General features: G+C 41.2%; 2 protein-coding genes across 3 annotated transcripts in view; one reads left to right on the forward strand and one right to left on the reverse strand.

The window, feature by feature from the left end:
* On the reverse strand, positions 1 to 6,723 carry MBLAC2 (metallo-beta-lactamase domain containing 2). 2 transcript variants are annotated; one of them, XM_082337153.1, is made up of 4 exons: positions 6,251 to 6,723; positions 3,461 to 3,618; positions 1,646 to 1,749; positions 1 to 1,542 (listed from the first exon to the last, which is right to left on the reverse strand). In XM_082337153.1, the coding sequence occupies exons 1-4, from the start codon at positions 6,693 to 6,695 to the stop codon at positions 1,476 to 1,478; spliced, it is 774 nt and encodes a 257-aa protein (XP_082193279.1). In that variant the 5' UTR covers positions 6,696 to 6,723; the 3' UTR covers positions 1 to 1,475. The 2 variants fall into 2 exon arrangements, with proteins under 2 accessions (XP_082193279.1, XP_082193278.1); XM_082337152.1 differs by lacking the exons at positions 1 to 1,542; positions 1,646 to 1,749 and having other exon boundaries at positions 1,758 to 3,618.
* Positions 6,437 to 13,121, forward strand: part of POLR3G (RNA polymerase III subunit G) — a 21,366-nt gene continuing 14,681 nt past the window's right edge. Inside the window, exons 1-4 of the mRNA XM_082337155.1 lie at positions 6,437 to 6,527; positions 7,299 to 7,458; positions 9,521 to 9,649; positions 11,887 to 12,016. Coding sequence (XP_082193281.1) covers positions 9,530 to 9,649; positions 11,887 to 12,016 — 250 coding nt within the window. The 5' untranslated portion in view covers positions 6,437 to 6,527; positions 7,299 to 7,458; positions 9,521 to 9,529. The remainder of the gene's footprint in view (positions 6,528 to 7,298; positions 7,459 to 9,520; positions 9,650 to 11,886; positions 12,017 to 13,121) is intronic.

Here is a 13,121-nt window from a genome sequence, read left to right on the forward strand (position 1 = left end):
TTATGTATGATAAAATTATTTTTTTATGTGTCAACTGTTGTTCAACATCACAAAAGTCTTGACAGATTACAGAGCAAAACTTCCCATCTGATTTGTCAACTCCTCAGTCTACTGAAAACTGCATTAACATACGTTTAGATTTCACAAATAAATCAACACAGTTCTAAATGCCCAAGATGTTGCAATATTTAAATTTACAATGTATGTTTTAAATCCAAGTAGTGTTAAAGGGACACTGTCAAACTCTTATGACTAAAACTTGGTAATTCTTAACAAAAATAATCAGAGCCAGTTCTTTATACTTAAGATGTATCATTTACCTAGTAATGAATTTCTTATAATACAAAAATAATTTCAAGACCCTCAAAAACTACTTTCAGCTGGATTATAGCAGCAGTTTCCTGACACACCCCATTTTGGGCTATGTTCACATAAAGCTCACTTCTAAGCTAGGAAATTACTTCTCTAGGTTTTGGTCAAGGAAAAAAACCCAGGCAATTGCTGTTATCTACATATACTTAATGGACTTAAGCATGGCTTAATAGGGCATTTTGACAGTGATCTGGATATTTAAAGATCTTGTAGCTGATACTGAGCACAGATTGAAACACAAATGATGGAGGGTATCTTTCCTTTTGAATTGGCATGCCTGTGAGACTTCTCTTAGGAGCTCAGGTTTTACAATACAGTAAAATCTGGCTACAGGGCTTCGAATACTGGATCAAATAAACCGATAGTGGTATAACACAAAATGTTAATTCAACACGATCTCACTCTCCTAATGGAACATTTACAAAAGTTTAGCAACTGGCATACATGTTGGCAGGCTTTGTGACAGAAGAGGTCTCTCTGTTTGTGTTATTATACGGGGTTATCACTAGTGCTCCTACAGCCCTCACAAAGTATAGAGCAAGACTACTACTGGTTTTATGTCACAGATGGCTAATTTGAAGGAATTCAATTAATTACTCTTGGGTAACCGGTGATACCATGGCTTCATCTGGATAACTGGTGTAAGCTTCAGTGCTATGTATTTCTTCAGCCATTCTGACTTTCCAGCTTGCCACCTCAGATCTGTGATTGCCTACTGTGAACCCCTAGCTATCAAGAACAGCCTCTGGACTGCTATGTAAATAGCAGCATGCGTCAGCAGGCCAAAAAGGAAACCACACTGGAGTTTGTTCTGCACCTCTTTACTGAATGGCTTTTTTGCTCCCCAGGCTAACCTTTTGTATTTCTTCCTCTGGCCAAATAGGGCCAAGATAAAAAGCTCTTAACTTCATTTATGACAGAAGTCTACCCACTGATTAGACGCTCCTCAGTGTAACACACTGATGTACTTGGATTTCTCCAAAAAAGAGACTATGATCCAAGTGATAACAGGTCTTTCAAGTGCTCCATTGCTACACCTGTCCTGCCCTCTTACAATTTTCCTTCAGCTTGGAGACAGGCACTGCTAACAAGAACTAGGCACGTCACAACCTAACAGTACCAATTCTGGTGAAGAATATATTCAAATAGTAAAGGCAGGAGTGCAGTGATCTGTGAAAGGAGAGAAGTATTACATAAGATTTTTTTTTTCACAATTTTTAGGCAGAGATGCTTTTTATTTTGCAACTGTTTTTTTTTTCACCAGAATTTATACCTGTTAAGAAGGCTATCAATTTCCACTCCCCCATGCCTTAGACAGAGCCCAAACTTTGGGCTCCCTTTCTGTTGGGTATGATGAGAGGCGCAAAAAAAGCTTCCCTATAAAGTGAAAGCCAAACAAATAAGGTTAAACTCTACTAAAACTTGGGAAAAACATTTGCACTCTTTTTAGGAAAGTATATATGTCTACATACGAAAATAACACCAGACAGTGTCGTTTTAAAAAAGTTAAATATATATATGTCTACTGTTAGAATAATTACGCAAACTTTAACCATTTCAACAGCTTTTAAATATCACACATTGAATTTTCATAAGCAAGTTACAATGTTATTTAGTGTTTCTCAATGTATTCATTCAACTTTTTTTGGAACACAGTCAAATACAATGCACTTTACTTTTCATAAAAACCATACGCACCAAACACCACATAAGCAAACATTAAACAGTTCAAGTTACATTCACTTTGTGGTAACAAGTGTACCAGCTGTTTAATCCAGCATCTGCAGTAGGGCAAGGTCATGTTAAAGCATCCATCCTTCCCCTACCACAGAGCATTAACAGCCAAGTTACAATCCAGTCACATGAAAAAACACAAATAAAACCTTTAAGCTTGTCACAGTCCAGTTCTCTCAAATTTACAGAACAACTGTAAATAAAATTTATTTTATGAGTTCATCAGAAAAAAAAAACAAACACATCAAGCAAGAGCTCAATCCACTTTGCACAGACTGGTCTAACACATTAATTCATTAGCTCACAAATTCTCTTAACTCCTAACTCGCACGCCTATAAGCAAAACAGTTCCCTAGCAGACAGTGTGAGCGCTCATTCTTGCTCCTCTGTCATGGTGCAGGTGTCCCCTGCACTACACTGGGAAGCATGAAAGCCTCAACAGTCCGTCTGCTGTTGGATCAATATCAAAAGCTTTTTGGGTAAGCTGATGTATCTATGTACCTTCCAGCTTGGAAATCTGGTCTATAGTGTTTCCGTACGTTAGTGGATTAGAAAGAAACTACCAGATAGCTACTTTGCAAAGATGCAGGCGATGATGGGTGCAGCAGGCACTGAGCGGCAGGTGACAACAGCTGCAGAATGGCCCTTACCTCCTTCTGCCCACTGAGTCCTGCATAGGTGCTGTTCTTATTTTGACCTAATGGCTCTGCTCCCAGCATACACCAGGTCTTAGCACGAGCTGCGTTAGGCCAAAACCTGAGCAAATATTCACAAACCTAGTGCTACGTCGACAAGGTTTCAGGCATGAATGTAAAACCTCTCATTTTGGCATATATGCATCTGTCAGCATCGTAACAAAAATAAAACAATATATTTCAATCAAAATACATGTGCAAACATGCCCTGAAAAAATAGAAAGAAAAACGGTAGCTTTGGCTAAAGCGACTAGCTTACCTATTTTTTATAAAAATAGGAATAAAGTAGGCAAAAATAGTGAGAATTTTTGGAGCTCATCTCTATCAATCTGCCAGCTCTTTACTAATGCATACTGCTTTTGTTTGTGTCAACACTTTCATGAGCCATTTGGTTTTTCAAGAGGGAATAGATCACGCAAAATGCACTGTCACTAAGAAGTGACTCTGGAATTCGTAACGCGAAGTGCTATGCTTGCAATGGATCTCATGGCACAAGTAGAAACCTTGTGACAAACTCCAGCTTGCGAAATGTAGTTGGAAGCTAAACGATATAGCCTTTCTGCCCCAAATATGTTAAAGTGCCCAGGCAGTACCTTCTCCACGAGACCTCTGTCCACTAACTCCATGAGGCGCTGGCAGCTTACAACATAGTCACTTACTCTGCTGTAGGGAAGCCAGTCAATCATGGATCCATCGTACACCACATCTCCGCTGAACAAAATCTTCCGGTCTTTGTCATGTAAGCAAATACTGCCTCTTGAATGACCAGGCATGTGCATGACAGTAAGCTGTCGGTCTCCAAGGCTGATCACATCCCCTGCAAACAAATGTGTTACAGGAAAATGTTTCCATTTATCACATATATTAGACACCACAAAGAGTACAACCTACCCATACGCTGAGAGTTTGTACATGCTATATATCCACAGCAATGGGAGTGAGAGATTTATTTTCTTGGTGAATGCCAGAGAGGCATCTAAAAGATACACTCGACGTCAGGGTACTTTCCAATAATAGTAATAGTTAACACAGGCTTGGGCTGTATTAATTAAATCTATTCCCACCCTAATAAACTAAACAGTGTGGAAAGAAATGTGATAGAGAAAATAAAACAGGAAACAAACAGAACACATCTAAGCCGGGTCTCTTGTGAAAGTTTACAAAGTAAGCATTTCACAATTTATTACAATTCTACCCGCACTTAATTCACCTAGAATTCCACTGCTTTTGAAAGGCAAAATGACAGAACATAAACTGCTGGACGAGAACCAAGGCTGGCCTCCACACACTTTCTTCATCTCATTCAATCACATAGATAAAAATAGAACTTTCTTAACATTAGGTCATTTTTTTGCCAGCTTAAGTGTGAATGCGTTTTCATTATACTAGCCACTGAACTGGTAGTTTCAGCAGAAAGTCAGTCTAGGGATGGAGAACAGGACAAGTAAGTCTTCTGTTGATTTTGAATTGCAATGCCAGCTTAATTCTAACGGTGCAAAACCCATTAATTTACAGGTGGTAAATATGTAAACTTTAGGGCTGTGTAGGGAAAGGTGACCAGCATATAAGCCATTGTAAAAACTGTAATATGCATTTCAAGTTCCAAGGAGAACAAGAAAAAGGTACCAAACCTCTATTGTATTAGAAATCTGAAAGTTACAGATCTGTCTTACACCAGAGACAGGCATGCCACAAATTTACTCAAGATTCAGCAAACCTAAAGGTACTTAACTCTTGAAAGGCAGATCTTTTGTGACAGGACCTGATGTGCTTTGGTACTCAACTGAAAAGGATCACTGAAAATGCTAGAAGAGAGTTCGGAAGGCACTGAACAGCTAATATCTGACCATGCTGTACCTAACACAGAGATGGACCCCTATGTCTGCAGAAGCAGCTAGTTTCAAAATGATCAGAGAGAATTTTTAGCCAAATTCTCTAGGGAAATGTTGAGAAGCCTTGGTAGGAGGAAGAAATAGACTTGACTATTAAGAAGATTGTACAGAAAATGCCTGTGGTGGTGAATGAAACAACAGTGGAGATGGTGAAGTTAATGGAGCCAAGTGTTCCAGTGGGTTTCAAACTCCTGGCACTGAGAAGAGTACAAAGAAGCAGAATATGGCATCCAAAATTTAAAGAAGAAATGCACAGAATTTAAGGAAAAAAAAAACAAAACTGCGACAGCTGAAGGAAACTGTGTGTCTTAGAAGATACAAGTGACTAGGAAAACTGTAAATGGTAAGGCACAATACAAGCAAATGCAATTTTAGCCAGAATAGCCAAAACAAAAGGTGCTTGAAAGATCTGGTAAGATTAAGGTAATGCAAAAACTAAACTCAACAAACGAAGCAGGCAAGGTAAAAGGAAAAGCTGCAGCTTTGGATTGAAACAGAATATTGTCCCTGTCACATTCTGTATTTTCAGCATCACTGGATATCCTCACCCCACAGCAGTGACACATGTGCTGAGATGGCATGCCACTTCCACACTGTATGTCTCAATGAACGTTCTCTGACGACGTTACTTTGGCAGTGAGTGTGCTTGTTCTCTCATAAGATTATTTTAAAAATAATTTTTAATAAAAAACAACTTAACCTTCTGTTGGTTGACTACAGTTAAATGTTACATCAGATCTCCTCCGAAGTCTTCACTAAGTTCAGTTCTGCTTTTCCAAGCAGCTATACAGGATGGCCTAATACAGCCAGAAAGAGACTAATTCCCCTGCAAAAGGTGTCACCTGTCTGCCAGACAGCTACCCCTTAACTTCTGCTTCACCATATCAAACTGTCAGGTTGTTTGTTGCCAAAATAACCTAGCCACTGTTACCCATGAGAGACTAAATGGAGGCTTTTTTATCTGTTACAAGCCGCTTCTGTAAATGTGACACGTAAATTCTATAAAAGTGAATCCCTATTCTTCGCAGTACATATTTCAATAAACTGCTTTGTTCTTTACACTGCTGTGCCTTGACAGTTTATAAATTATACGGGTCACCAGATGCCAGAACCGACTGCCATGCTGTTAGAAGCCTAAGGCTAAACCTGGGGTGCTCAATTAGTCAGCCACTCAAATTACTGCTGAGTGATTCTCATTCAAAGGAAAAAAATCCTGCACCAACAGGCAAGCAGATTAGGCAAGCACAGGGTTTTATGCATGTTTCTCAGTTTCCGTCAACGCTTTCAGAACTGGCGGAAACAAGAACTTAACCCACTACGTATCTTTTTCGTCCCGTGTTGAGGATGGCTTGTAGATTCTGCAGAGTGGGTTGCAGAGACCGAATAGCAGTGTAACTGTCCTAAGAGGAGGCGCACGAAGCGGTATGAGAGCAGCGGCAAGAAGGATGTTACTCTGCGACCCGATCGGAAATACTTGAAACGCCTTTTTAAGCTCAGGCGTTAACACGAGTACTAATCTCGACGCAGCAGCTGAGCCCGGGCCGCGGCCGCCCTTACCCTCCTGCAGCAGGCGGGTGGGCCGGACGGGCGGGACGCGGAAGTGCCGTGCCCGCCAGCCGGGCCGCGGCGGCCGCGCCACCTCCCGCTCCGACAGCCAGGTGACGGCCTCGTAGTTGTCGCCGCGCAGCAGGGCCGCCGCCTCGGCGCTGTGCACCGCCACCTCCTCGAAGTGCTGCAGCCCGCCCGAGTGGTCGAAGTGGACGTGGGTAGCGACGGCCAGCAGCGGCCGCCGACCGACCCCCTCCGCCGGCTCCAGCAGCCCGGCGGCCCGCAGGTAGTCGGGCAGGCTGCGCAGCCCCAGCCCCGCGTCGATCACCACGTCCCGCTGCGAGCCCCGCACCAGCCAGATGTTGGCTCGGTTGCCCGACTCGTAGAAGCGCTCCTGGATCCAGAAGATGCCGTCGCCCAGGGGCTTGTGAGCGAACCACTCCAGCGCCGACATCGCCCGGCCGCCGCTCACCGACGGCGAGTCCCCCCCCGCCCCCCCGGTCCTTCAGCGCGGCGGCGGGCGGGGCGGCCCCGGGCCCGGCCCACTGCGGCAGCCGCGGGCGGAGCGCGGCGGCGGCGGGCGGGCGAGCGGCGAGAGCGGAGCGCCGAGGGGCGGGTGAGGGAGGCCGGAGGGGCTCCGCCGCTGCGTGAGACGGCGGAGAGGGGGTGAAGGCCGCTCCCCTGTCGTGACAGGGCCGGGAGCTGCCCGAGGGAGGCGGCCGAGCCCCGGCCGCCGAGCGGGGAAGTAAAGCCCGGGTCGTGAGGGGAGCGGGAAGCGCGGGGACCCTCCGGGGCGTTCGGCGAGCTGGGGCGGGGGTGGCGGCGCGGCGGACGGAAAGCGCGGGGAGAGGGAGCGGGAGCGGGCGAGGGAGGAGCCGAGGGGCTCTGTTCTCACGTGGCAGGGGCTTGTGGCCGTCGTGACAAGTATTTTCAACCTTTTACCTTCAGGGGCATCAGGTGAAAAAAAAAAAAAAAGGAACAACCAAAATCTGAGTGTTTAAATTTCAGTCCTTTCTCTTTTATCTGCTCTTCCCTTCCACTGCCTCTGAAAATTAAGGATCCGAACACAGTCGAGAGTTGTGTTCTGAGGAGAACGTATGGTAACGAGAGCTCATCTGCCGCCATCGCACCAGCTGCCTCGCAGCCGGCGGGGACCCCGTTTCCACAGGCCTTTCCCTCCCGAAGGTCTTCCCCTCACTGACGGACCAAGCAACAGCGTACGTAGTTTCGAAGGAATTTTAAAAGCTTAAGTCTGAAATTCGCCTTCTCACTTGTAGAGTAAATGACACACAAACTACCCGTACACACAAAAATGCATCCAGGTGCTTCATTAGGCATCCCTCATGGCAGCCAAAAGACTAGTTGTCCTGGTAACTTTGTCATGCTCGGTGACTTAGTTGTACATCTCAACTTTTCCTTCACAATTTGTCCAGTCATCTGTTGCTGTCCGTTGATGGTATGGTTGAAAAACTCACGAGTTTCAGTAAAACTGCAGAGTTGAAATACCACTAGTTTTAAAGCTTGTTACTATTCATCAGACTAATGTGCTGTTTCAAGAAAGTCTTAGGAGGGTTAATTGTAAAGCAGCATTTTAAAAATGGACCTTTATATTCACTATAGTTAATGCAAACAGTGTGCCTCTCCTTGCTAGCTGGACATGTCCCTTTCTTTTTTGTCTTCTGTTGTCGGTTCCCTTTTTTCACACCTAGATAATATAATTGCTCATGTTTGGGGCTTTACTGTATCTTTTATCTTTCTCCATTCTGCCAGGCTCACATCTTGGTTTTCATCCTGTTTTCAAATAAGTTAGCTATTTCTTTTTTCTTTTTCCCTCTTTTTTTTTTTTTTTTTTTTTTTATTTCCAGTTAATTAAATGCTCAGGCTTAGATTTTGCTTTGTTGTCTGTCTTAAAATGATTTATTTAGGTTCTTTCTGTTTATTTTTAGACAGTTTTCTGTGGTGCTGAGTGATGGGGAAATACATAATGTAATTTTGTTTTATCCAAGCAGAGCTTATTCCCATTGAAAACAATAAGTAGAAAAATACTTGCATCAACCTGATGTTCATAGGCATTTAATAAAAAGGCCATTGCTTCCCTTTGGGGGAATCTTAAAAGATGTTAATCTTAAGTATGCTTTTCTTTGCTCCTAATCATAATTCTCTCCTGTATTCCTTGTTGTTTTAGACAAGTGTATGAGAAGCTGTAGTTATTGTGCAGGTTCTTATCTCCTGTTTGAACTTGTTCTCTCACCCGCACACTAATAGTGGGAATAGCTGTGATGATACAGGTACAGCAGTAAGTCTGGACCAGACATGCTCTTACCAAGCAGGGTGCAGTACAGTAACCTTGCAATTAATGGTAAACAGCACATGGGATTTCTGGGCTGGGGCCTTGAATTGATCATTACATGGTCTTGGGGAGCGAGCAGTAGCACATTGCGTCAGCTGGGTTTCATTTAGGTCCCATTTGTTGTCATCTTCCCCTGCAAAAAATGTGTCTCTCACATTTTGCTTTACTTGCCAACCTGAGATGCAGTCCTGAGATGGAGATTGACGTAACAGTGAAGTTGGTGAGATGTGACTGGAAATATAGTTTTGCAGGCTATTTTTCTTTTACATCCTTGGTGAAATTTTTTTTGTTAAAAACAAAACAAAACAACCTTTTATCAGCAGTTAGCTTGCAGATATGCTGGAGTAGAGCAGAGAGAGCTATTGCGAAGAAAAGTCCTTTGATGCTTTTACCTTGAACCTCTTGCTTTTGGCTCTTTTTCTGTACCTAAAACTAGTTACAAAGATAAAGGAAGAAAAATAGTCTGGGGGGCAAAGAAGCCATGAGTGACAAACACAAACTGTTTTTTGAAGAAATGTTCAGAAACTGCGAAATACATTCACAGAAAGTTCAGGGTCCTTGAACTTCTTTTTTCTTTTTTTTTTAGTCTTATATTGTTTCGGGTTCTTCTACCCTGATTGAACTCAAGTCAGTGTATCTAAGGTTTAGAAGAAGAAAATTTAAAATTCCTAGGTTAGAAGGTAATTTCAGGCATGCAGAGGTGGCTAGCAGAAATGAGGGAATGGAGCTGATTTTAGGCATGTACCAAATTTGTAGTATGTGGAAGAACCTAAGATGGTCATTAAAAATGGCTTGCTATTTAAAATGACCTTTGAGAGTGGTTTTAAAATTACTGTAATCTTCGTTAGACATTAATTTGATAGGTGATACATACATGTATTTGATACATGTAATGAAAATAAATCTTTAAAAATCTGTAATCTTTTCAGTAACTCCAGATGGCTGGGTCAGGTAGAGGAAGAGGACGTGCTGCATTTACCTTCAACATTGAGGCTATTGGCTTTACTAAAGGTGCAGCTCTACCTGATGTCGTCTGTAAGCCTCCACCGGCATTTCCTGTAAGTACAGCAAGTGTCTTAGAGCATGCTCTCTGCATTCAGGTAAAGGGTATTCGGTGTTGTGTTTGGGTAATGTAATGAAATATATGAAAAACCCTAAGCACTTTAGGTCAATTTTGAAGCATGTAATGTAAATAATTGTTTTTCTTATTGTTACTTCCTGTCCCTTTGCTAACTGCTGTATCCCGTGTTTAACTAGGTTGCTTGCAAAGTATTGGTTTGTTAAAGTCCTCATCATGATTTGGTTTTCTGGACATTACAGTAACGGAAACACTGGATATCTGAATTTGCTTGGAATGAAGTTACACTAGTCTTTGAAGCTGATTTGCTGATTTTAGAAATTTACTGTTAATGAAAACATAAAAGATTTTGGATTATTATCTTGTACCTCAGTAGCCAGAATTTGAAAATAAGTGAAAGATATTTTATGTAATTAAGGAAACTGAGATTTAGCATTTGGGATGCATTTGAAAATTAAAGGGGAAGAAAGAGCATTTTCTGACTGAGTTTTGCTGTGCAGGGAAGCCTGGAGAATTTTGCGGCTGAAAAGTAGTCTTAACAATGTTGCAGTTTTTATATGAGAACTTCCAGTTATGTCAGGATTTGATCAAGGTGCATGAAATTTTTCTCAATCTCATGTTATGAGACAGAACTTGCTAGTTTGGCATATAATTTGTGCTCTGCTGAGATTTCTCTGAATAGTTATTTCACCCGAGGTTTTGACTTACTGAACCAGATGTTATATATCCTCTTAGTCCACCTTTACAATTAAGTTGTGTGATTTCATTGATACTAAGCCATCTGTAACTGTTCCTAATGTTAATGTTGCCGTCTGCTTGATAGCACAAGGAAACTGAATTCTGTGTGAACTACAGCTTCTGCAGTTACAGTCAGCGGTGGATCAGCCTTACAGAATTACTAGCCCTAGTATATCTCGTGTATACCATGGAGAAATTAAAGATGCTTTCTTCCTTCTGCAAACAAAGTTTCAGAACTAAGTTAAACTTTTCAGGGGAAAGCTAATGCCATTCAAAAAAATCAAAGTTAACCCAGTGGCATAACTAGTATTGATAAAAATTTCGTAGAATCATAGAATGCTTTGGGATGGAAGGGACCTATAAAGGTCAATTAGTCCAACCCCCCTGCAATTGGCAGGGACATCTTCAACTAGATCAGGTTGCTCAGAGCCCCATCCAGCCTGGCCTTGAATGTTTCCAAGGATGGGGCATCTACCACCTCTCTGGGCAACCCATTCCAGTGTTTCACCAAGAAATCTAGTTTCAAGAATTGGATTTAATAACTGGGCAGTGACCAAAAGTATATTACAGTTGTTGACTGATTTAGACTGAAATTATTTTAAGCAGTGAACTGTTGCTATTGCATATTTCTGATAGCCACTTTTTGAGTTCTTACAAATTTCCTGTAAATGCAATTAGAAGCCCAGTTAAGGAGCATCAGCTTACCATCAGCAACATTAGTGATTTAAAATGTTGGCCAGCTAGCAAATATAGCTGGAAGCAGCAAACTCCTTTCATGATCCAGCTCTGGGACTTGTGATAGCACTTTGTGTTTTGCAGCCTGCCACTCAGGTAGGTAGATTGTGCACCATCTGTCGTGTGGAACAAACAACATCCATTCCATAATTCTGTCTCTGGCTCTAGTTTTCTGTGTATTTTTAAAACTGTTATTGCTTATTTATCTTTACCAATTTCAAGATTCATAGTTCAACCCCCCCCCCCAAAAAAAAAAATCTAAACCTTCACAATTCATTTAAATTCAGTTGACAGAAACTGAATTGTGTGAGGGCCTGTGTTCTACCTGGTTGTATGACAATACAACCTGTGTCTCTGACAATAGTCATGGAAAGGGCGTCCATGTTATTCAGAGTAATCATACTTAATGTAGTTAAAATACTGTTTTAGAAAAGGTTAAGGCCAGCACTGCTCTGACTGAAGAGAAAAGCAATGGCTTCTGAGTAAGTTAGGCTGTTGTGAAAAACTGCTTTTGCCAATTAAGAGCTTAACATGACTATGAATGACTATTTCACGGTTTTAATACTTTTTTTTTCTTCTTGACATATTTTTGCAGAAAGGTACAGCAAAGTCATAAAAGGTATAAATTTAGTTGTACACGTAGTTATGCATGTCAGAATGCAATAAAGTATACTTGAAAAGTATCATAATGCATAGTTTTGATGGATATTAAGACCTTATAAATAATAAACATAATTTGTACAGAGTACAGACAATAAGCCAGTGCCTCTGAAAACAGGAGAAGATGAAGATTACATGTTGGCCTTAAAACAAGATCTTAGAGGAACTATGAAAAAAATGCCGTATTTTTTGGCAGTAGAAGAAGATCATGAAGGTTTGTTTGTGTGCTTTTTATTTTTATTTATATCTTCAGTAGTTATTATTCCATGAAGGATGATGTAGTGAAATGCATGTGTTGAAGATGTATTTTGTACTGATACTCAGGAACGAAAACTGGCAACTTAGGATAATAGGGAATTTTTCTGCTTTGTCGCTTATTGAAGTTGGTCACACCTACAAGTGCTGTAACTGGGAAGCAACTACTGTGTGAAAAAGAGAGGTATCAAACATGTATTCCATTTGAAATACAGTAAGAAACATTATAGACCAACTATATTCAGTCTTTTCAATTATATACTAACCAATACAAGTGAAATAGGCATTTCTACATGTTAAAATACCCTAAAAATTTTGCATTGGAGCAAGCAAATCTGTAGTAAATACCAGTGTTGAAATGCAGCTTCTATCTTAATTGTGCAAAGACATACTTAAAATAATCAATGTTATATTTAATAGCTGGACATTCTAAAAGGTACTAATTTTTTTCCCTAAGTCCATTCAGGAAAGTTCAGTAAGTATTACTGGCAAGTCACCTGAAATACGAAGATTGAGATCAGGATAAGTGATTTATTGAGGTTAGCATTGGAAGCAGAGCTGGATTAGAAGCCAAAGCTTGATCTTATTCTGCTTGACCTAAGAATGTCTTTTGTTTGCATGTAACTAAAAATTAACTGCTTTGTTATTGTTTGATAACAATAAATGCTCTGCTATACTTGACATCCAGCCATACATCATTATACTGTTAAAATCCAAACTTCCTGGTCAGAAAACTCTGCTAGTGGGAGAAAAGGAAAGGGGAGCAGGGTAGGGAGACTTTAATGTCTGTTTACGTTGCTGTGGGGATATTTTAAATCTAGGAGTCACACGAGGTTATTACTGTGAGGAGTGCTTCTTTTCATTAGTGATTTTTGTCTAGTTCTGTCATCCTCCTGAGTGCTTGTTCTGAATAGTATAAAAGGTAAGTGCTGTTACAGTAGAATACGAAATACCACATATTAGGAAATGTTGCATGTGTCAGTCCGTAGGCCCAGTCAGTGCAATAGGCAGTTGCTAAAAAGCTTTATAAAAATGTTTAAAAAATCTGAGGTGGACAAACACTG

Source organism: Platalea leucorodia (assembly GCF_965183815.1).
Source record: "Platalea leucorodia genome assembly, chromosome: Z".
Lineage (NCBI taxonomy): Eukaryota > Metazoa > Chordata > Aves > Pelecaniformes > Threskiornithidae > Platalea > Platalea leucorodia.